General features: G+C 34.7%; 5 protein-coding genes across 6 annotated transcripts in view; 1 reads left to right on the forward strand and 4 right to left on the reverse strand.

Moving 5' to 3' along the window:
* The window catches only part of Cals (calsyntenin 1), a 189928-nt gene that overhangs the window by 98319 nt on the left and 67333 nt on the right, over positions 1–24276 (forward strand). The window lies entirely within an intron of this gene.
* Positions 230–977, reverse strand: LOC149898010 (uncharacterized). The gene is made up of 2 exons (XM_090115670.1): positions 949–977; positions 230–583 (listed from the first exon to the last, which is right to left on the reverse strand). Exons 1-2 carry the CDS (start codon positions 958–960, stop codon positions 230–232), a joined length of 366 nt encoding a protein of 121 aa, XP_089971796.1. The 5' UTR covers positions 961–977.
* Positions 5849–7085, reverse strand: LOC149898011 (uncharacterized). The gene is made up of 3 exons (XM_090115851.1): positions 7008–7085; positions 6290–6493; positions 5849–6052 (listed from the first exon to the last, which is right to left on the reverse strand). The coding sequence occupies exons 1-3, from the start codon at positions 7017–7019 to the stop codon at positions 5894–5896; spliced, it is 375 nt and encodes a 124-aa protein (XP_089971977.1). The 5' UTR covers positions 7020–7085; the 3' UTR covers positions 5849–5893.
* Positions 15314–16507, reverse strand: LOC149898012 (uncharacterized). Its single transcript, XM_090115850.1, has 3 exons — positions 16478–16507; positions 15812–16156; positions 15314–15486 (listed from the first exon to the last, which is right to left on the reverse strand). The coding sequence occupies exons 1-3, from the start codon at positions 16487–16489 to the stop codon at positions 15328–15330; spliced, it is 516 nt and encodes a 171-aa protein (XP_089971976.1). The 5' UTR covers positions 16490–16507; the 3' UTR covers positions 15314–15327.
* Positions 19243–20963, reverse strand: LOC149898013 (uncharacterized). Of its 2 annotated transcripts, XM_090115849.1 has the most exons (4): positions 20900–20963; positions 20408–20499; positions 19771–20227; positions 19243–19441 (listed from the first exon to the last, which is right to left on the reverse strand). In XM_090115849.1, the coding sequence occupies exons 1-4, from the start codon at positions 20909–20911 to the stop codon at positions 19283–19285; spliced, it is 720 nt and encodes a 239-aa protein (XP_089971975.1). In that variant the 5' UTR covers positions 20912–20963; the 3' UTR covers positions 19243–19282. The 2 variants fall into 2 exon arrangements, with proteins under 2 accessions (XP_089971975.1, XP_089971974.1); XM_090115848.1 differs by lacking the exons at positions 20408–20499; positions 20900–20963 and having other exon boundaries at positions 19771–20358.

The raw sequence follows: 24276 nt of genomic DNA on the forward strand, positions 1-24276 counted from the left end.
AATAAAAATGAACATATATAACGAAATGTTAATCATATTATTTACGTATATTGATAGTTTGATACTACACATTCATTGCATCCAAAAGGAACATCAGACATGACCTAAAGAATATACATACTTTATTTATATTTCATATGTTATGCCTATGCAACGCACAAGCATCAAGGAAATAAATGAATCAAGTCATACCTATATTTTAAAAGCTTTATTGTTCATATTTTATACATCAATCGAATAACCCCAAACCATTCGCTAAACCACCTAGCCCCATACCATTACCCAAACCACCAAGTCCCATGCCATCCCCCAATCCATCAAGTCCCAGGCCATTTTCCAAGCCGCCTAATCCAATTCCATTTAACCCCTGTCCTCCCAGGTAATCTAAACCCATGTCTTCCGTTCCTCCTCCTCCCATTCCTTCCATATCTCCCATATCTCCCATTCCCAAGGTGGAACCTATCATATTCTCCACGTTGGAACCGATTTCATCACCAAGGTTTGATCCAATGCTCGATACAGCTTCTAGGGGATCGAATAATGACTGCGCTTCTGATGCAGCCAGGTAAAAGAGGACTGGTAACTGAAAAGGAGTTCATTGTCAATATTTATGTGATAAAAGTGGAATATTAAGAATTTATTTGTGTAGAATTTTGTATGAATGCGATTAATTTACGTTTTATTGTAACTTTCTGGAAGTAAATAGTGTTTTTAAACGACCAAAAAAAATAGGAATATTGAAATTTTTAGACAATTTACAGAAAGAATGAGATTAAGAATAAGGGTAAGTTCTCCCTAACAATTCGTGTGTTCATTATTGTTACAAAAACATTATTGAAAAAAGTAATAATGTCCAAAGTGTTAATAATGCAGCCTAAAAATTATCTCTTTAAGCCATCAGATGACACACCTTATCAGAGATACAAAAAATATACAAGAATTACTCACAAAAATTTTCATGTTGATAACTGGACGGTCGTTGCTTAATTGAAACCTTATCTCATCTCATCGTTTTTATAAACTATTAAGAATATTGAATAATAACGTCTATAATAGCGTATGTAATTAACTCTAAAAGGGTTTCGTGGTTTTTCCAAATAGATTTCGATTTTTGACGTTTTACAGATAGGAAGATGGTTAAGTTTCTAGTTCATACTATGGTGTAGATATAAAGTAAGTGGTATGTATAACTCGTGACCGCCTCCTTGGTACAGTGGTTGACGCGTGAGCGTAGAACCGAGGGGTCCTGGGTTCGATTCCCGGTGGAGACGAAGAAAAAAAAAATGTCTCGGTCTGGTAGGATACAGAAGGCTGATCACCTACTTGTCCCTAAAGAAAATCGATCAGTGAAACAGATGTATGCATAATGCATCTGCCCCTTACCCCACTACGGGGACACGGGACTTCACTTTTATGTATAACTATCAATTCTATTTCATTACTGACATTATGGATGATTGGTTTTTGATATTTGTGACAGTGAATATAGGTACCTACCTAAAAAATTCTTGTACCTACCCGCTTTTATTTTTGAATATTTAAAAACTCAGGCCCCGGAATCACAGACACAATAGAAAATCCATTGTGTCGTGGACCGATCGGGCCGTTCGAGGCTCAATGGGCTAAACAAGATAATGTGCATATGAAACCAATTATATCATAATAGCAGCATCTTTTCTAAACATTCTTCATTGCGACGTTAAAAATTGCTCTAAATAAAAAATATATATTTTTTTCATGTCTAAGAAAAATCATGTTAATGGGACGTGTGTGTTTAATATATTTGTAAAATGTAGGTTTTATAGTAGACGAAGGCTTGACACGAATTAGGTTGAGTTCACAATTTAATATCGTGAAATCTTACGCTTGCAAATTTCTCTTCGATATTAAAACGGAAATAATTAATGTCCCATGTTGCGTATTTTCATAATGTATTTCTTGCGTTTAATGAGAAATATGACTTTTAATATGTTAGAGCCTGTCCTTTTATAATAAATTAATGAATATAGTTAAAAAAACGCTTAAGCATCACACACGGTGAAGATACTATAATATTTTATGTTAAGATTCTCTAATATAAAATATTACAGTATCTTAAGGTATCCGGTATCTGACCATCATTTTTCTTTTTGTCATTGCGTACTAAGACCCCTGTAGAACCGCCATCCTGTTGACAAATGACCCGAAACACTGACACAAAATTTCGGGTCACCGATCCTTGATATGTGTGCAGTTTGAATTAAATCTGTGCGTTTAAAGTGGGTCCAAATCGTGTATAGGAGTCGCTTACATACAAACATACAGGTGAAGCAAATAGAAGCGTGTTAAAAATAACGACCAGTAAAGATAGAATCTGTTGTATGGCAACACGTTTGCTACATAGGAAAATTACATATACTATCTATTTTTAATACAATTAACGAAGGAATAATCAATCCAAGTTTGTGACCTTTTGAATATACATATATTCACATTTAAATGTCACCGCGTTTTTTAACCCTCATCAATTACGGGATTATATCTGTTTTTAACCAACATTCCCAAGGTTGACAATGTTAGTGAACTTAGCAGATCATTTTTAGCATATAGCATTTGAAAAAATCCGACCTGGACCCGGCTACGTGATGCTAAGGCCGGGTCCACATTTGTAGCATTTCGGTGTATCGTATCTCCGTTGCGTGGCCTCGGCGCGTATCATGATCGCTAGTTTGGACGCAAGATGATACCCGTTGATGATACACACCGTATCTGATACGGCCCGATCCGCACTAACCGTGTATCATGATACACCTCGTATCTGATACGCGTATCACGATCGGTGGTATGGACGTATTTTGATACTGTATTACGATACGATATACGTGATACACCGCGAACCATCGTGTGTCGGTTTTTCCGCGATCATCAAAGAGGATACACATCGTATCGATCAAGTTTGGACGTGAATGCAATTGATACGCGATCTGGAGCGTCCATTGTCGCCGATACACTGAGATGATACAGCATTTGATAAGTATGGACGCGTTTTTTTTCAAGATACGCCTTTATAATACGACATGGACAAATGAGCGTCCATATTTATGATACAAATACTCGATACGATACGACTGATCGTGATACGTCAAGATGCTACAAATGTGGACCCGGCCTAAGACGTAATGCTACGACGTGATGCTAAAGCTGGGTCCACATTTGTAGCATCTTGACGTATCACAATCAGTCGTATCGTATCGAGTATTTGTATCATAAATATGGACGCTCATTTGTCCATGTCGTATTATAAAGGCGTATCTTGAAAAAAAACGCGTCCATACTTATCAAATGCTGTGTCATGTCAATGTATCGGTGGCAATGGACGCTCCAGTTTTCATCCGATTCTCATATCTTTTCCTGATACGCGTTTCTTTCAGTGTACCTTCCCCTCTCGTACGGTTCAGTAACTCTAAAACTGTAACTCTTCCTCCAGCTCGTCCCAAGCGTCTTTCTTCAACACTTTGTTGAAGTAATTCTTGTGCTTGAGATCCCATAATACTTCTTTTCTTTTATAGGCGTCGATTAGTTTTATAACACTTTCGTTATCCCAGCTCATCTTACATGTTTACTCCTCTTTCACAAACCACGAAATGGCGGGAACACAGGCAATGATCGCGTATCAATTGCATTCACGTCCAAACTTGATCGATACGATGTGTATCCTCTTTGATGATCGCGGAAAAACCGACACACGATGGTTCGCGGTGTATCACGTATATCGTATCGTAATACAGTATCAAAATACGTCCATACCACCGATCGTGATACGCGTATCAGATACGCGGTGTATCATGATACACAGTTAGTGCGGATCGGGCCGTATCAGATACGGCGTGTATCATCAACGGGTATCATCTTGCGTCCTAACTAGCGATCATGATACGCGCCGAGGCCACGCAACGGAGATACGATACACCGAAATGCTACAAATGTGGACCCAGCTTAAGACGTAATGCTACGACGTGATGCTACGACGTGATGCTACGACGTGATGCTACGGCGTGATGCTACGCTGTGATGCTACGGCGTGATGCTACGGCGTAATGCTACGGCATGTGTTACGGCGTGATGCTACGGCGTGATGCTACGGTGTGATGCTACGGCATGATGCTACAGCGTGATGCTACGGCATGATGCTACGGCGTGATGCTACGGCGTAATGCTACGGCGCGATGCTACGGCATGATGCTACGGCATGATTCTACGGCATGATGCTACGATATGATGCTACGGCATGAAGCTACGGCATGAAGCTACGGCGTGATGCTACGGCATGATACTACGGCGTGATGCTACGGCGTGATGCTACGGCATGATGCTACGGCATGGTGCTACGGCGTGATGAAATATGACATAAATAAATTTTCTAGTGTTTCATTTTACGCGAGTATTTCTAAAAAGTATCAGGAACTGTAGAACTCAACTGCACGCGATAAGAACTCACATTTTTTTTTGATCTGCTAAAAATGATATGCTACGGGGAAGTTGGCAGATTATTTTTTCAAATGTCGTTTTTTAAGGTAAAAACGCCAGAACTATTTCTAAAAAGTATCAGAAACTGTAGAACTCAACTGCACGCGATAAGAACTCACATTTTTTTTGATCTGCTAAAAATTATCTACTACGGGAAGTTGGCAGATCATTTTTTCAAATGTCGTTTTTTAAGGTAAAAACGCCAGAACTATTTCTAAAAAGTATCAGGAACTGTAGAACTCAACTGCACGCGATAAGAACTCACATTTTTTTTTGATCTGCTAAAAATGATCTGCTAAGTTCACTAACATAGGTTGACAAAGGTTCTCATTGCCTTGTTTATTTTTGTGTGTTTGTATCTAGCGTTGGTTGAAAAGATTTGTGTTTCTATAGCTATGTTGGGTGAAAATAAAATCAGTTTTCTGATAATTCTAACCTACTCAAACTATTGCAATTTAAATATTTGTGATATATATGTACGAGTTATAAATATCTACAAGAAGTAATTTTCTTTATGCTTTTCACTCAGACGCGAAAGAAATGTTTTCTAAGGACTAAGTAATGAAATAAAACACTTTGTATATACGTCTCAATGAACATTACCTAATACCTGAATTAAAATTAGATGTATTTCAGGAAAAGCAATATACAAAGTGGGAAGCAGGTTTTCTTCTGACTTCTGGCTTTATTAATAATAATAAAGTGGAGATAATTTGCAAATGTTGCAGCAGCGTATTGTGTGACATAGCAACAATGAAATACAAGTAGCTTTTGTTACGTAGCTGAATACGAGGAACGCGCATTCTTAACCGAACAAAAGTGAACTATTTTACAAGATTTGTAGTTGTGTACCCGTGTGCCAAGGTAAATTGAACCTTATTGCATTATAGTAGAGTTCAATATCGCGACACGAGCCGGTGTGAAATGAGTGAACGTTTTCGACGAGGTATTTCGCTCTTCATTTAGTGATATTTTACAGGAGAGGCATCGTTGCTGTAATTAACACTGGAAACGAAAAACTTGAACGAGCTTTGAAATAAGGCACTGTGAGTCTGTGAAGGATAGCGCGTGGAATTTGATTTAAACGTTTGCTGTTAAATGTTTTTTTTTTATATAGTTGCATTACGTGAAAATAAATGCAGTACGTTTTTCTGAAAATTTTACTTTATGTACGTGTGTCCATTGTAATATATTCCTCGAACTTTTATGCTGACGCTACTTTTAAGTATTTGACTGAAGTTTGATATGATGATAAAACAATTTAAGGTTTTAGTTGTATACGTACAGGTGTCATTGTAATTTCAAAGGGTACATTTATGTGGTAGGGTACAAAAACACAAAATTAACAAACAAAAACAAAACATTTATTTCATCAACAATTCTCGTCTTACATCATATTCTCGCCTTCGATACCCTGGCCATATGAATTACCGTAATTGCCCAAGCCTCTATTGTAGCCGTTGTACCCGTTTGCGCCGTACCCTAAGTTGTTGTACCCTTGACCGCCGCCCATGTTGTGGTATCCAGAATCTTCGCTCTGTTGTATCTGTGAAACAATCATAATATAACAGATATCTTTGTGATTGTGTGTTGATAAAAGATACAATACTAGCACATACATGCGATAGCGTTAAGGTTTTGTATTTTTCGATTCTAGAAACCTAGAATTAGTTTTTATGGGGCTTATTGTGATCTGTTTTGGTAAAACGACTGCTAAAGATTTCTCTTCAAACTTTATCAAAAAAGAAGAAAAATGTGACTTTATCATTTCAATAATACTTACATTGCTAATCCTCCTGTTGTGTGCACCAATGTTGTGATATCCGCCCATACCAGAATTCTGGTAGCCCATGTTAGACTGTCCGCCCAGGCCATTTGCGTATTCTTGATTTCCATACCCTCCGCCGTGCAAGAAATTTCTGAAAACCTGACCCAAGCCGAATAGTTGGGCCTGCGATGCCACGACGCAAGTCAGCACGAGAATCAACTGTAATTTCAATCATAATATAAATAAATAGCTTACCGCCCTCGGCTTCGCCCGCTTTGTCTAAAACGTAATAAATTATATACTAAAACCTTCTTCTTAAATCACTCTATCTGTTAAAAACATAATTAAATCTAATGCTAGATGAAAACGGATTAAATATACCTATATTGGACTAATTCGAAACTGGATACCTGGTTTTTTAGGCACTAAATTTTAAAAAGATTATCGAATTACAACTTTTCAGTTAAGGAGTTATCTGGTCTTCTTTCGTTTGGGCTTAATTTGATTGTGAACATTAGATTACCTAAGAGCCGTGGGACTGAATTAAATAAAAACAGTGACCGGGATAATTACGAGCAGACTAAATTGGTACAAAATAAAATAACATTCGAAACGTTGAATGTTATCTACACTTGGTAATTGTAAAAAATATTGAGGACTTAAAGAAGTTTGAAAAAATCGGATCTGTGTTAAACTTTTCGTTAAATTTTTTTAATAAAAAAATTACACTTACAGCGAGCTTCATGTTGAACGGTTCTTACGAATTAATGCTTAATTTGTTAGAAACTACGTTATATAGTGTAGATAATAAATTATAGGACGTATTATCTAATTAATTTAAAGATAAAAAACAATTAATAAACGATTAAAAAATGTCCCACTACTAGCGTATTTAGGCGGATTCCACTTAGGCGTCGTTAAGAAATCACACTGAAGTAGATTACATAAACCACATCAGTTATATAAAAGCCTAATTATTCTATTATATAATGGAATTCAGTACAAAGTATAAAGTAAAATTCTGAATCTAATGGTTCTGTCGGTCACGACTGACGAACATATGATATTATGTATTTTTGTAGTACAACCCTATATTTTTTTAGTTTTCGTCTTAAAAAATACTAGGTGAATGTGTGTAGGTACCTATTTCACATATTTACCTAGTGCTATTTTATGATCGATGACGACTGTGCACAAAAGCAAATACAGAGAAAATAAAATAAATTGAAAAACGTTTCAAACATACCTTGATCTAAAACATACTCCTGCCTCAGTCGAATCAAAAGCATACAAGTAGAAAAATAATTTATTTTCCAACAATTTTCAACCAGCAACTAACTCAAGGTTTTAAAAATTTGTGGGTATAAACGAAACAGCGTTACGTCCGCCAAAGAGTAGCTAACGTCGAGTGTCGACCCTATTATAAAAATAATTCGACGTTGAATAATTAAGTTTATGTCCGTTCCTTTCTTTTTCAAGTTTTTTCTTATAGAAGAAAGAAACAAGCTAGTGGTTTATATTGGTTTAAAAATTAAAGGATAATCGGATTTTGAACAAATTTAAAAATAGATTGATTAATTAGAAATTTAAATTTCGACGACCAAGGGTGGTAGGTAGATGGTGATTTAAATATTGTGAGACTACCCTCAATATTTTTTTTGCTTGTTATTTAAGTTATTTGGTGTGTTTATATTGTTTATAACACATCATATAAAATGAATATTACCTAAATAAAGAAACGGAAATGCTAAAAAGGTAGATGCTATTCGATGCATGATTTAAAAGTCAATTATTTGAGGATTTGTCACCAATCACACACGGGATTTGGAATTTCAAAAGGAATGCAGGATAAGCTCAAGGATATGAAACTAAAAGAATATTTTCCTTTCCTCGGTGATAAGTTGCTTATAATGTAGTACGTATAGTGTTGTTTTTTGTCAATTAAATTTTGTATAATTGTGTTATAGCAAGGATATTTTGTTATATTCCATGAAATATAAATGATATAGGTATAATGAAATATAAATAACAACATAACTCTACACACCAATTTATTATCTATTCCTAAATCATATGATACAGATAAAAGATTTCTTTGTGTATAAGTAAAAGGTAGCATTATTTGTTATCCGTTGTAAATAACAATCTATACATATAATAAAATCGTAGGAAAGTCAAAACTGTACATTGAATATTTTTTTAAAAGAATACATAATCCATGATCTATAATCGATATAGAAGCCAAAAATATAGTTTTTAGAATTTTTGTCTGTTTGTCTGTTTGTCTGTTTGTCTGTTTGTCTGTATGTTTGTCCGAGCTAATCTCGAAAAGTACTGCATAGATTGACTTCAAATTTTGCATGAATATTACTAACAGGTCGTGTAAGGTTTTTTTAAACATATTATCATGCTATCACCTCCGGGGGAGGAGCTGTGAACCTTTACTTTTCTTACGTATTCCGTGTACTACGACAGCGTACAATCTAAAGACTCATGTTTAAATGTTGTTTTTGAGTAAGCCATGCTATTATCTAGCTTTACACTATAAAAACTACGTCATTTACGTAATTTGGGCAGAGAAACTGTTTAATGAATCTTAGTACTATAAAGACAAATTTGATTCAGCGCCATCTATGAGATTACGTAAAAATCAAATCAATTTACATGTTATCACTACTGAACACAATGTTAAAAATTAATAATTTAAATATAATTATGTTATTTATTTATTTAACTCTTTAACCCATAATAAATCTTCCCTTCCCTATAAGGTGCGCTTATATAATTCGTGTGAATATACTACATTTTTAAAAGTGAGGGAAGATGTATATTATTTTAAGTCATACTAGACACCATTACAGTTAATCTAATATTGATTGTGTTCATTGGTTACATTTTTAAAAATCTTCGTGTTTTAATAATTCGATCACGAGGCGGGACTCTAATACAAAAAGGTTAGTTCGTTGATAATTATTATTCCTTCATCATTTACATGTTGTTATTAAAAATATACTTTGACTGTTAATACTTTTGTTCAGTATTTATCTGTATGATTATTGCTTGGTAAATAATATATTTTCATGTCGTATACCTAATTATAAACATAAGTGTGATGTGAAACTAGCTGGATTTATTTTTACACACTCACAGTCTTATATTTTGTGTTAATGTTAAAATAGTATTAATAGTGTAAATCATAATATTTTTTCAAAGTTAAAAATATTTCCTTTTTTCTGATGGTATTGCCATCGAATTAAACCGCGCTGTCGTTTCGTTCACAAAAAGTCATGTTATTAGGACCGAATATGTAGCCGCCTCAACTTACGGAAACGAGAGTAACCTGCGTTGTCTGTTAGTTATTGTATAGTCGAATTTAACGTTACATGGAAATTGGAATCTAAATATATGTATACCTACTTATATTAAATCTGTAGAGGTCAATTCTGCACATGAAATATATTTCCTAAATAACTATCACGAGGTGATTAGAGATCGACATCGACGTCAAAAATGTTTGTCCGTCTGTCTGTCTGTATAACCGTTATAGAAACAAAAACTACTCGACGGATTTAAACGAAACTTGGTACAATTATTTTTCATATTCGTGAGCAGAGCAGCAACTCCATTTTTAAGCTTTCGTCGCGTGTGCGTTCTTAATGCGTGTATCTTAATGGTTAAAGCTACACAGAAATCAAGTATGAAAGAAATGTTCTCCATATTATATAAAAAATATCTCCCGACATCATAAATGTCTATCTTTTATGGTTGAGCTTAGGAGTTCAAAGCTTTCTGATTATATTTGTCTACTAGCTGTCCCCGCGACTTCGTTCGCGTGGAATAGTGACTATGGGACCTATGACCATGGGCTCAGGGTGGGGCAACAATAAAAAATCATTTTTATTTTCATGCTCCCACTCCCGCGCCCACTCGCACTCCCACGCCATATGCCACGTTCAATCCCAATCCCACGCCCACGCCCACTCCCCTTCACAATTAGTACCTACCAGATCAAAGCCAGGGTAAGCGCCCCACCCAGCCCCACCGTGGCTACGCCCATGCTGAATTACTACTTAACATACAATTATTGAGTAAATACGTACAACCATACTGTACTGTTGTACTACCATAAATAATTAAAAGAATTGTTATTAAAATTTCTTACTAAACTGAGCTAAAAAACTTACGTACCAAATTATTAAAGAAAATCAAGAAATGAAATGCCTAACCTATACCAAATAGTTACTACATATTATTGTAATTAAAAATTATGATTAGTATATAATATCGAAAATCAAAAAAGAAATGCCTAACTAATTCTACGTAAAATTTCTTTTAAATTATGTCATATTATTTTTAGGAACCAGGGGGGGAGAGAGGAGCAAATTCTATTTCCTTCCTTTCTTAAACGGATGTTTTTAATAATCTATGGTGTAGCCAGTAGCCACTGATCAGCTTAATCGATACTCAGTTTTTATCAAATCCAGAAAAAAATCCAAATTAGATCTTTCCTGTCTCACGCACGTAACTTAAGGCTGAAGAGAGAGAGAGCACGTAACTAAACCGTTGAGACGAAGAAAAGTGTATAGAAAAAGGAATAAATAATTTCATAAACTTCCCGACGATCTTTAAAAATAAATTATAACTTTCATTTTTTTCATTCCCACTTTTACCCCTATGTAGGTATAATAAGTGGATGAACCAATTTTGATACACTTTATCTAAGAACCAGCGTCGGAAAATATTCTGCCTAACAAAAAAAACCGCATCTAATTCGGTTTACCTGTTAGCCAGCTACGGTGCCATAGACAGACACACACACACACACAGAAATACATAGCGGTCAAACACATAACACCAGTCTTTTTGCGTCGGGGGTTAAAAATATAATACGACATAATTTAAAGGACATTTTATGTGGAAAATTTACCTATACACCAGGGTAGATAATTTTTGAAACAAAAAAAAATCGCAGTAGGATGAAACCCATCAGAAAAGGATATGATAAAAATGTAAGGAAAAATAAATTACGGTCAATCGGAGTTCGGGAAGTGCGAGGGGGGGAGCTTTTAAGAGAAAAAAATGGTTTCTCTCGATTTCTCGATAATAATAACACCTGCTAATTTTTTTCTAAATATTTTAATTGTACAGACATCACTTTTCCACAATTTTATTATATGTATTGATGATGATGATTGAGATTATAACACTCTTAGTCCGTTTTAACTTAATTTTTATTCACCCGCATCAGTGCCACCTAAAAAATCTTTATATATCGAAATTCGAGCAAAGTTAAGAAAATGAGAAATAAGAGTTCTCAAGGATCGTTAGAGGCTTACTATTGACCGAAAACAACATGTGTTATGCCGAACCTGAAACCGCTTCACAACGAGAATTGCGGCTCACAGCTGACCGCGAACGGCATGTACTATCCTGTGAGACCGAAACCTTCACTGAGAGGGTATATATAACGTCTCACAGCTGATCGCAAATGGCATATTGTACCATCCCGTAAGATCGAAACCCTCACTGAGAGGGAATTACGTCTCACAGCTGATCACGATCGTCATATTTTATCTCGAGAATTCTGAAACTTTTACTCAATATGAAGACCGTTTGACAAATAATAGGGTGCACCATAATATTATTCGATCTCTCGAAGATGAACATGAGCATAAGCAATGACTAGAGTAGGGACGCGAATATTACCATTATTTGAGACAAGAACGATTAATAAGTTTGTTTAATGAAAGATTAAGAATTGAAACTATTGGTCTCTTTAAACGGACGAATAGCGAGAGGCCCGTCTTACTGCAGACAGATTTCGACATAGTCTTAATGACTTAGAGGTAAACATAGAAGATCAATCTACGAATTCGGTGGTGTGGTCCGACAAAATAATATAAAAGTGGGTTTGCTTATAACCTCACAATTGATTACAGATCATCTTCTGTATAGGCGATATTAACGTAGTATGTTCTTTTTGTAATGCTTTAAAGTGGAGTAAGGAGTCGGCTTTCGTTTGAAGATACGCCGGAACCTTTGAAATCACTACTTTTAAGTTTTAGAGGAACATGTGCAATCTAAACAGTTCTTAGACAATATTAGCTCTTATAGTATTGCGTTTTAAATGATCCTTTGGTGCTCAACAATTATCAGATGCTCCTTTCATTCTTACTTTTAAGATACAAGGTCAAGTTTATCATTTGATAGGATCCCTTTTGCCTGAAGGCCAACCTAAGTTTCTTTAAATATATTTTGTATTCGACTTCGACGAATAATCGAATACAAGAAATCAATATTTCTCGAATTTAAAACTGAACTCATTTCACAATTTTAGAACATGTTAATTCATCAGGTTAATCCGTATATATGCGTTTTAAATCGACATTAGAAGCTTTTCCTCAAAATGGTGATATTAATATAAAATTGGTATAAATGCCGATAGACGGAAGTCTATCAGCACTCAGGAATTCCCTGAGCGTGTTATAACGCCCAGGCCACAGTATTACAATTTTTCCTACAGTAGGGCGACGAATGTATTTTCGCATAGCAACGGAGGGGAACTCGTGGGGGGTAAAGTGACGCGGGCCACGTACCACAAACATGTTTAGTTTGTGGTACCGAGCGCGAAAGAAAGTCATCGTGTTTTTAGTAAAGTTACTATCTAAACTAACGTAATTTATTACTTAGGTACATATTCTATAATGGTGCGCTCAAACTGTTAATCTACATTTAATTTAGATTATTATTTTAATTACTAAGAAATGTAGAATTTAAATCACATTCATTCATGTTTTCCTCAGATATTCGATGTCTATGATTTTCGATGATTTTAAGATTTTCTTATCAGAGTATTCAATTTTAATGTAGTTAAATTTTATAAGAGACAATTAAGAACATTCAAAAATAAAGTGTCACGTATTTTTTTTAAACGACGAATGACGAAAAACGACCGAATCGCGGACGAAGTCGCGGGCAACAGCTAGTAGGTAAATAAATGGAAAGTTCATGTTGTCTTAAATATAGTATGTATACCTATTATCTAAAATATTAATTTACGTTTAATTCTGAACTACAATTATAACTTTTGCATAAATAATTAATTGTTCCAGACATAAAATTTCACAAATAGCACACAGTTAAAGAAAATATCATTATAATTTTATTAAATTAATAGTTTTAATTCATTCGAGTAGAAATGGCGGGGCTATCTTTCGTCTGCAACGTTCTACGGTGGCGTTAATAAATTAAGCAATTTAATTTAATTGCAAATGAGACTAAAAGTCTGTACAAGCTCAGCTTTGTCTCGGTCGTGGAGTTAACCGTCCGATATAGAAGACATTATTTTAAGGAATATTTTAAAGTATTTATTGTCCTTGTTGTTAGGTTATATTCAGAGGCGGCTCGTGACAAAATTTTATGGGTGTTCACTTGAAATAAAACACTGAAAATACATGGTGTAAAGCAGTACATTTATCAAAAAAATTACTTATAAAGGAAATACATACGTCTTTCTTTTTGGTGTGCAAAAATATCTATAACTTAAAGCGACAAGACATTCGTAAATATCTGTTGTTGCTTTCATCACAACCACACAACCACGGTGTTTTCACATATTGTTCAGATTTAAACACACGCGTATATGTTTTCGTTTTTGTCGTACATTTTTGCGTAAGATCAAGTTCAGGCCGTGGCGGTCCCTTAGCTTTACATTCAAGCCGAATTTGTAACGTTTTATCACACTTTTTAATGAACGCCACATTATAATTATTGTTCATTTTAACACTCACAAGTAATACTGATAACTACAGGCTATTTCAACACGTATTTTATAATTTTAATTAGAAAATTGCATGAATCGCGCGCGTGCATTGAAGTTGACTCGAGAGTCGAGTGTTTGTTTATATTATAGACGTGGCAACTGGCAACGTCGCAATCGCTGTCCTGCCGGGCGGTAAAAACGAACCGGCAACGTTTGCGGGTGCGCCGCTCCGAATTTTGCTACTTTTCCATAGAAAATCTTTTGTTTCACGCGCAGGGCTTTGGCAAAACCCTCTCTTTCACTCCTATTGGATTTCGTATTAGGAAATGTACTAAATCTTTTTTCATTGGATCGCAATCGTGAGCGCACCGCTTCGCGCGTTACATTAATACAGTAGGTATTATACAGGTGTATGGGATGATGGAATGATGGATATATTCATTGGTATTAACAGTAGTTTTAAAGATTACGATTGATTTTAAATAATAATAATTAATGTTAATAATTAAATTAAGGAGTATGATTTTATTATAATTATTTATGGGAGTTCACTGCACCAGCGCTCCTTAGGGCGAGCCGCCTCTGGTTATATTGTATATTTGAGTGTGTGAATTGTGTTTTTCTGCTTGCTCAATAAGCATTGCTGATATTTATAAATAACTAGACTTCCGCCCGTGGCTTCGCCCGCGTCTTCAAAGGAAAATCCGTATAGTTCCCGTTCCCGTGGGATTTCCGGGATAAAAACTATCCTATGTGTTAAACTAAGTTACCCTCTATATATGAGCTAAATTTCATTGTAATCGGTTCAGTTGAATTTACGTGAAAGAGTAACAAACAAACACACATACACATCCACAAAAACTTTCGCATTTATAATATTAGTAGGATTAAATTTCATAAATTTACCAAATAGCTGCTAACTAACAACGCGACTGTTTTTCACAGGCCCTTTTTACACGCTTTATATTAGCTTCACCTGTATGTTTGTTTGTAACCGACTTCTTTGGGCGCAATTTTGACCCACTTTTAACGGCCAGATTTCGTTCAAACTTTGTAGATTTATTGAGGACCGATATACACTAAATTGATAAAATTTTCTATTTTTTAGTTCGGTTTTCTATAAAAAGCGTGTTTTTTAGTTTTTTTTAACTATTATTATTATTAAAACGTTTAAACGTCATCTACAGTATATTTGCATATAACTTAGATATAATAATTTAATAGGAAAATTAATGAACAAAACAATAACGAATAAAAATAATAGTTTATTTCCATCTCGAGGTTTTATATTTTATGCGATCAAGGCTTGCTGGTCGCCCGCACCGAAGTTGTTGCCAAACTGCGAATCGCCGTTCTGGTAGCGGCTGAAGCCGCGACCAGCCAGCGCAGCTTTGTCGAATGCAGTACTACCGCCTATGTTGTGGGTCTCGTCGCTTTCTACGTGGTTTATCTGGAGAGAAAGACGTGGGTAAAGTGGGTGGTGCTATGAAATATAGTGATGGTTAAGTTAGTAAGAGATGAGTGTTGAGTTAAATGCATAAAAAGGCATTGAAAAGACAGGGGTCGTGAGTAAAGTGGGTGATAGGTAAATATTTTATGTGTTTTTGTTTATTCAAATAAGAGGGTGATAAATAGCGGCAAGTATTTTGTTTTAAGAGGATTTTTGGTATAAGTTTAAAGACTTTTCTGTTTTAAGCGAAATTAAGCTCTTTGGCTATCTAAAAGTTGTTAGTGCGAACAATAGTTTTATTATATATATAAATGTATATACTCACGGAAGTTTTACTAGTATGGTGAGATCCGATGTTGTGGAAGTTGCTTTCGCCAGCGATACGCGCGGCCTGCAAGCCGAGGCCGGACTCGCCGTTGGCCAAGCTCTGACGACCGTACTGGCCGCCGTGAGCGAAGTTATCTTTCATCATACCGGTACCCAGACCGGTACCCAAACCGGTACCCAAACCGGTACCAATATCAGTGCCAATATCGTCTAAGCCTGACCCTAAATCAGACCCAATACCCAACCCGGTCCCAATAATTCCTGTCGTATCGTCATCCAAACCAAATCGGTTAAATAACGGTGTAGCTTCTAGTGCTAAAAAGCAGCTTAATAACGCGACAATCTGTAAATAAAAGTAATATTTAGTCGCGTAATATTTCTGATTTGTATGAAATCCTACATAAATTAACGTTCATAAAACGGATCGTTAATATTATTGTACATCTTTTATCATAATATCGAAATTTCCGTTGAACAAGTTGAATTTTTCAAGTTTTGTTTTAACAGAGTAACATACATTCATACAAAGTAAACTTTATAATATAGATTTTAAGATATTTAAGATATCCTAAACATTATTCAAATCGAACATCTCAAGTTTTTTTTTCTAAACAATATTGTTTAACACAAATAAATTAATAATAACAATAAAAAAAAAACTTACAGTATACTTCATAGTGCTGTCTCTTCGGAGGACGAGGTTTCAATGTGCCACACACAAAAATAATTTACCTTTATATTGTATGTCATTAGCTTACATTTTGCAATATATTTAGTTGAATTAATTAATAAACAATTTTACGTGATTCCTTGATATGTTTTTAACCGGTTACGTGGCTAAACAGTTACAAAAAATCATGTTGTCTTATAATTAGTAATTACATAAATATCGAAAAATATTCGATAATTAGTAGTTAATTTCCAAATTAACATTTCTTAGATCATTCAACATTAGGTATCTACGTTTGTCGCGGAAGAATTCTAACAAATACCCGCGGCCCCATCATTAAAGCGGCTCGACGGAACACAGTGGGGTTTTAGTCGGTAAGAATCCGACATAACCCACGGCTCCTTCCCCGGGGGCCGTGGGTATCTTTGGAAGATTTCCCCAATATAAAAAAAAGGTATCTACGTTTAATTCCATCTTTTTCTTACTTATCTTTAGTATAGTTGCTTAAATATTTTTTGAGTAACATGTAAAATACTATCTAAATCTAGAAAATTTTGAAGCTCATTAGTACCGTTGTAAATTTTTATCTTTTTGTGGTGTAATTAATAGACAATTACCGCTAATGAAGATTTAAACTAGTCCTATTATATTTAGCCGTAGCAACAACTGAAAATTTCTTTTATTCATTAAATCAACATACAAAGCCACAAATGTCTATTTGATGTTATTTTAAATTGTAACGCACCTTTAATTTTTTTTTAATATACCTAAAGAGCTATTTATTACTGACCCCGTTTTTAATACATTAAACAACCGTGAAACCTAAAATAATTGCTTAAACGTTAGACCCTTTTAAAACTTAGATTCATTTGCAAACAACGGCTATTTAAATCAGAAATGTTTTCTACGGTTTTGCCGTACTTGTAAGTAGGCTGCTCTGGAATCTGTGGTCGCTATTTTTTATTTTGTAAGCCGTAGTGGCCGACTTAACAGCATCATAAGGTTCGGTGAGCATTTTTATTCGAAAAACATTTGTTTTGCGTTCTTAATGTATTATTTAAACCCGTGACCCGTCTCGTCTTTTTGTGTTCTTTTTGTATTTTGTACTGAGGTCATTTAAATTTTAAGTACGTAACTGGAAAGTACCTTTATCAATTTTGTTCTAAGTTTAGTATAAAATTAGATCTCTACGTGAATTAAATCTTATATATAAAAATGAATCGCAAAATGGTAAGCGCATAACTCGAGAACGGCTGAACCGATTTCGATAATTCTTTTTTTATTATATTCCTTGAAGTACGAGGATGGTTTTTATGTAGAGAAAACGTAAATATGTACCACGGGCGAAGCCGGGGCGGACCGCTAGTTAACTGTAAAGATATAGAGATACTTACTACTAAGATCAGAGTTGACAAGAAATTTCTACTGAGTGATAGTAGGTACTTAAATGTACACTAATTTTAATGTGTTTTACACTTTAAAGCAATTGTACAATGAACTGTTTAAAAAAAACACGCGTTCACAACCGTTTAAATTGACGTACCTACATCAGTGCAAAATAATAAATTAAATATTAATATATTTTGTTATTGTAACGTAGTCCGTATTTATTTTCCGTGAAAAATATTTCATTGTACTTTCATTATTAAATATTATTCTGAAATCGTGAGCAAATTAACGTTTATTATAATTTTCCTTTATTTTTTACTGGTACGAACGGTGGATGTTTTCGTTATAAATTAAAAATTAATTTTAAACATCGGTGTTCTGTGTGACACAAGATAATTACATTATAATAATTTTAAACAATGGTAAGTAATTATTAATTAAGGGATATGTCCGCATTTATTTGTAGTATCATCAATAAACATAAACATCATAATATATAAACAGAAAACTTAAATTGATTTTAGGCAGTTACTTCACAGTTCGTTATAAAAATCAGAAATAAAAAAGCTCATTAGTACCGATTTTGATTGTATAAATATTGCATTAGTTTTCAAATGTCAATACAGACTGGTTATAAGGTCAAAAAATACAATGTATAAACCTCAAAAGCACCCGATGGCCGATACATATGATAGCTTCACCTTATCGCATCCTAAATAGAAAATAGTCGGAAACCAGTAAAGATGTGGGACAAATACCAAAGGTTCTTCACCTCACACTATCTAAATGATACTAGGGCTTTTTCTGCAGCCCTCAAGTGAGGTAATTTGCAATCTCTTACTTGGGAATTAGGTTAGTTTTCCATTGTTGTTACAAGGATGCGAGGTGCAGTCACTTAATTATGTCTCGTAAAGATTTATGCATCGAAATTGTTGTATCTTTGAATATTATTATGAAATTTTTTGTCGTGTAGAAAGGTAAGGATTTGTAGAAGGTTGAATTATGAAAATATTTTGTCGTGTAGTATTGTGATATTTTTGAACAGTACTGTAGATTGACATATTAGGTGTAATATATTATGTCTGTTACATCAAAACCACTGAACCGTGAGGAAGCACGTAGGCTACTTTAAAAAAAACGATGAATGACGTAAAACGACAGAATCGCGGACGAAGTCGCGGGCAAAAGCTAGTAACAATAAATAAAGCACTCTATTCGAAAACTGTCATTCAATGGTTCAATTTCCTACCGTTCAAGCGCCATCTACCGACTGTATATTTGTAGGTATATTATCATAATTATCATCTTCTTTATCTTATTATTATAATTATAATAATTTGATAATTATATAGAAATAAAACAAAAACGAATAAAAATAATAGTTTATTTCCAATCTCGAGTTTTTCTATTTTATCCAATCAAGCCTTGCTGGTTGCCCGCACCGTAGTTGTTGCCGTATTGTGAAGCTCCGTTCAGGTAGTGGCCGTAGCCACCACCAGCGGCCCCAGCTTCGTTGAACCCAGTACCACCGCCGATGTTGTGGGTCTCGTCGTTTTCTACGTGGTTGACCTGGAGAGAAAGACGTGGGTAAAGTGGGTGGTGCTAAGAAAGAATAGATAGATGAGTGTTGAGTTAAACGCGTAAGAGGCAATGAAAAGACAGGGGTCGTGAGTAAAGTGCGTGGTGATAGGTAAATATTATGTGTTTTTGGTTATTTAAATATGAGGATGATAAATAGCGGTGAGTATTTTGTTTTAAGAGAAGTTTGGTTATAAGTTAAAAGACTTTTCTTTTGTATTTTTAATGAATGATGCTATTTCAAGCGAAATTAAGCTATTTGGCCATCTAGAAGTTGTTAGTGCGAACAATAGTTTTATTATATAGATGTATATACTCACAGAAGATTGACTAGTATGGTGAGATCCGATGTTGTGGAAATTGCCTCCGCCAGCGCTCTGCGCTGCCTGCGAGCCGAGACCGGACGCACCGTTGGCCAAGCTCTGTCCACCGTACTGGCCGCCGTGAGCAAAATTACTCTCACTCTGTTCAGGAATCATGCCTCCATTCATCATTCCAGCGCCCATCCCGTTGACCATACCGTTGCCCATGCCGTTCATCATACCGTTGCCCATGCCGTTCACCATACCGTTGCCCATACCGTTCATCATACCGTTGCCCATACCGTTCATCATACCGGTACCAATACCATTTCCCATACCGGTTCCAATATCGTTCATCATACCGGTGCCCATGCCAGTTCCCATACCGGTGCCCATACCGTTCATCATACCGGTACCCACGCCAGTTCCCATACCGGTGCCAATACCGTTCATCATACCGGTACCCATACCAGTTCCCATACCGGTGCCAATACCGTTCATCATACCGGTACCTATACCAGTTCCCAAGCCTGTACCCATACCCGTTCCCATACCCATACCGGTACCCACACCCATACCATTACCCACGCCGGTACCCATACCCATGCCTGACCCTAAACCAGACCCCATACCCATCCCGGTCCCCATTCCTGTCCCCATCCCAGTCCTCATACCTGTACCCAAACCAAATCGGTTAAATAACGGTGTAGCTTCTAGTGCTAAAAAGCAGCTTAATAACGCGACAATCTGTAAAGAAAAGGAATATTTAATTGCGTCATATTTATGGTTTGTATGAAATCCTAAAGATATATTATGTATCTACTACTTACTAAATTTAAAGTTCGTATGACTGATCGTTAAAATCATGTTTATTCTTCACAAAAAAAATTGTGTAACATTTTTTCGTTACGCGTGACATTATTCCGTTACGCGCTATCTTTTTCTTATCCCTACCACGCGTGATTCGACGTAAGTTGCATATATAGAAAATTATTTTTTGAAAAATAAGGTCATAAACCTTATTTTTCAAAAAATAAGTTTAAATAAGTTTCAATAAGAAGTTTCACTTCTTACGTGTGTACTAGTACACGCACACATTTTTTTTAAACATAAATGAATTAATAATAACAATAAAAAATAAACTTACAGTATACTTCATAGTGCTGTCTATTCGGAGGACGAGGTTTCAATGTGCCACACACAAAAATAATATACCTTTATATTTGATGTCATTAGCTTAATACATTTTCCAATATATTTAGTTGAAATAATTAATAAACAATTATACGTGATTCCTATACATCAACTTGCGTCGATTTGTTAATTAAAAGCAAAGAGATCAGGGTTAATCTATTCCTTGTATTATATTGCATTTTCCTAATTTATGGGATATCCCCGTAATGCTCTAATCGATTTAAATATGTTTTAAACGTTTACGTGGCATAACAATTAGAAAAAATCGTGTTTTGTCTTATAATTACATAAGTATCGAAAATATTAGATAATTAGTAGTTAATTTCCAAATTAACATTTCTTAGATCATTCAACATTAGGTATCTACTACCTACTTAAATATTTTTTGAGTAACATAATAATGCAAAAGACATCAAAATTTTTAATTAAATACTAAGATTTGTTTAAATAATTTTATTCCCTTATATTGAAGCTCACTAGTACCGTTGTACATTTTAATCTTTTTTGGTGTAATTAATAGATTATAACCGCTAATGAAGATTTAAAGAAGTCCTATTATTTATATTTAGCTGTAGCAACAACTGATTTATTTTATTTATTTATTTATTTAGACATACCAACAGAGTACACATAAAAATTATAACAATTAGATCTAAACAACTAACGAATATTAATGTGATGTATATGTCGTGGCCATATCGTAGATTTGCTCATTTCATGAAATGGCCAACATAGTTTGATCAGATCGTTAAATCGTCAACGTTTCACGATTTGGTCATCGACATTTGGCCAGATCGTATAAAATATCTTAGAGAGTCCATAAAACATTAAAAAATTCAGAATATTTTAAGAACTTGTTTATTGTCATTTAAGTTAGTGCCGTGGTAGCGCCGGCGAATAGCAGAAGCGAATGGTTTTTTCAATAGAAAACAGTTAGGTTAGGTTAGGTTAGACTTTAATAAACAACGCACGAGCCGAGCGAGCAAAGCGAGCGTGCCGCGGTAGCGGCCGGCGAGTGCCAGAAGCGAATCGCTTTTTAAAAAAGAAACAAAAATGGTCGCATTTCGTGAAATGGCCATCCACGTTTGGCCAGATCGACGATCTGGCCAAATGTGGATGACCAAATCGTGAAACGTTGACGATTTAACGATCTGGCCAAACTAAATTGGCCATTTCATGAAATGAGCAAAATCTACGATATGGCCACGACATATACACCAATTACAGGTATGCACAAGAAAACTTATATAATTACGTTACTGTTATTTTAAGTGCTTAAATAAATTTAATTACAAAAAAAAATCGTTAAACATTATTATTATTATTTTTTTACTGAACTGATAATTTATTTGATTCATTAAATATAACAAATGTATATTCGATGTTATTTTAAATCGTAACGCACCTTTAAAAATTCTTAAATATACCTACAAAGTTATTACTGACCCCGTTTTTAATACATTAAACAACCGTGAAACGTAAAATAATTGCTTAAACGTTAAACCCTTTTAAAACTTAGATTCATTTGCAAACAACGCTGAAATTGCTCGTAAAACAATATTCCTATTTTGTCGTTTATTTACTCGGCTATTAAAATCAGAAATTTTGCCGTACTGTAAGTAGGCTGTTCTGGAATCAGTGGTCGCCATTTTTTATTTTTACACGCTTTATATTAGCTTCACCTGTATGCTTGTAACCGACTTCTTTGGGCGCGATTTTGACCCACTTTAAACGGCCAGATTTCGTTCAAACTTTGTAGATTTATTGAGGACCGATGACAATACACTAATTTGATAAAATAAATGATAGTTAAAAAAGAATTAAAAACACGCGTTTTATAGAAAACCGAACTAAAAGCGTGTTTTTTAGTTTTTTTAAACTATTACATATTATTTATTTTGTAAGCCGTAGTGGCCGACTTAACAGCGTCATAAGGTTCGGTGAACGTTTTTATTCGAAAAATGTTTGTTTTGCGTTCTTAATTTATTATTTAAACCAGTGACCCGTCTCGTCTTGGTTAAGTGTATTGTTTTTTGTATTTTGTACTGAGGTAATTTAAATTTTAAGCAAATAGGTACGAACATAGTAATTCAATCTAGGTATATCACGAGTTTTATGATTTATTCGAGCTTAGTATAAAATAAATTCTCTACGTGAATAAAATTAAATGTTCGTACGTATGTATGTAAGATCTGAGTTGATAAGAAATGGCTACAGAGTAGTAGTAGTAGTAGGGGTTAAATGAACACTAATTTTAATTTGTTTTACAACTTAAAGCTCATTGTACTACGAACCGTTAAAAAAAACTGTAGGTACGTTGGCAACCGTTTAACTTTAAGTAGTTACCTACATCAGAGCAAAATCTTATCTTATATATAAAATTCTCGTGTCACAATGTTAGTCTGCATACTCCTCCGAAACGGGTGGACCGATTCTCATGAAATTTTCTGTGCATATCGGGTAAGTCTGAGAATCGGCCAACATCTATTTTTCATATGTACCACGGGCGAAGCCGGGGCGGACCGCTAGTAATAAAATATATTTTGTAACATAGTCCATATTTAATATTTATTTTCTGTGCAAAATATTTCATTATACTTTCATTATTAAATATTATTCTGAAATCGTGAGCAAATTAACGTTTATTATAATTTCCCTTTATTTTGTTACAGGTACGGACGGTGGATGTTTTCGTTATAAGTAAATTTAAAATTAATTTTAAACATGTGTGTTCTGTGTGACACGATTGTAACGAAGATAATTACATTATTATAATTTTAAACAATATTTCGGTAAGTAATTATTAATTACAGGAATATATCCGCGTTTATCTGTAGTCTATACAGAATACTTTAATGGTTTGTAGGCAGTTAGTTATAAAAAATCTATACATATAATAAATCTGTAGAAGGGTCAAGTCTGTACATTGAAAATATTGAAAAAATAAATAGCAGGGGGTGTTACTGGATCGATACCAAACCAAAATATGTGATTAAAAAAATTTTTGTCTGTCTGTCTGTCTGTATGTGAAGACGTGAAACGTTTCACGTGAAAACTAACGGTTCGATTTCGATGAAACTTGGTATAATTATACCTTATTATCCTGGGCGTAAAATAGGATACTTTTTATCCTGAAAAAATACGAAGAAAAAAAATAATCTTAATTTTTCAGTTTTATCCATAGACGTTGTAGAACAGCGAACACACGTTGAGAGTTAGAAGAGATTTATAAGATGTTACTGTCAGAGTTACTCAAAATGGAGAAATAAACCATCCACGCGAAGACCGACATCCGCGCGGACGGAGTCGCGGGCGGAAGCTAGTCAGAAA

The sequence above is a fragment of the Colias eurytheme genome, chromosome 24 (genome assembly GCF_061535395.1).
Source record: "Colias eurytheme isolate Ceu_HAF_F1 chromosome 24, ilColEury1 Martin Lab GWU primary, whole genome shotgun sequence".
Taxonomy (NCBI): domain Eukaryota; kingdom Metazoa; phylum Arthropoda; class Insecta; order Lepidoptera; family Pieridae; genus Colias; species Colias eurytheme.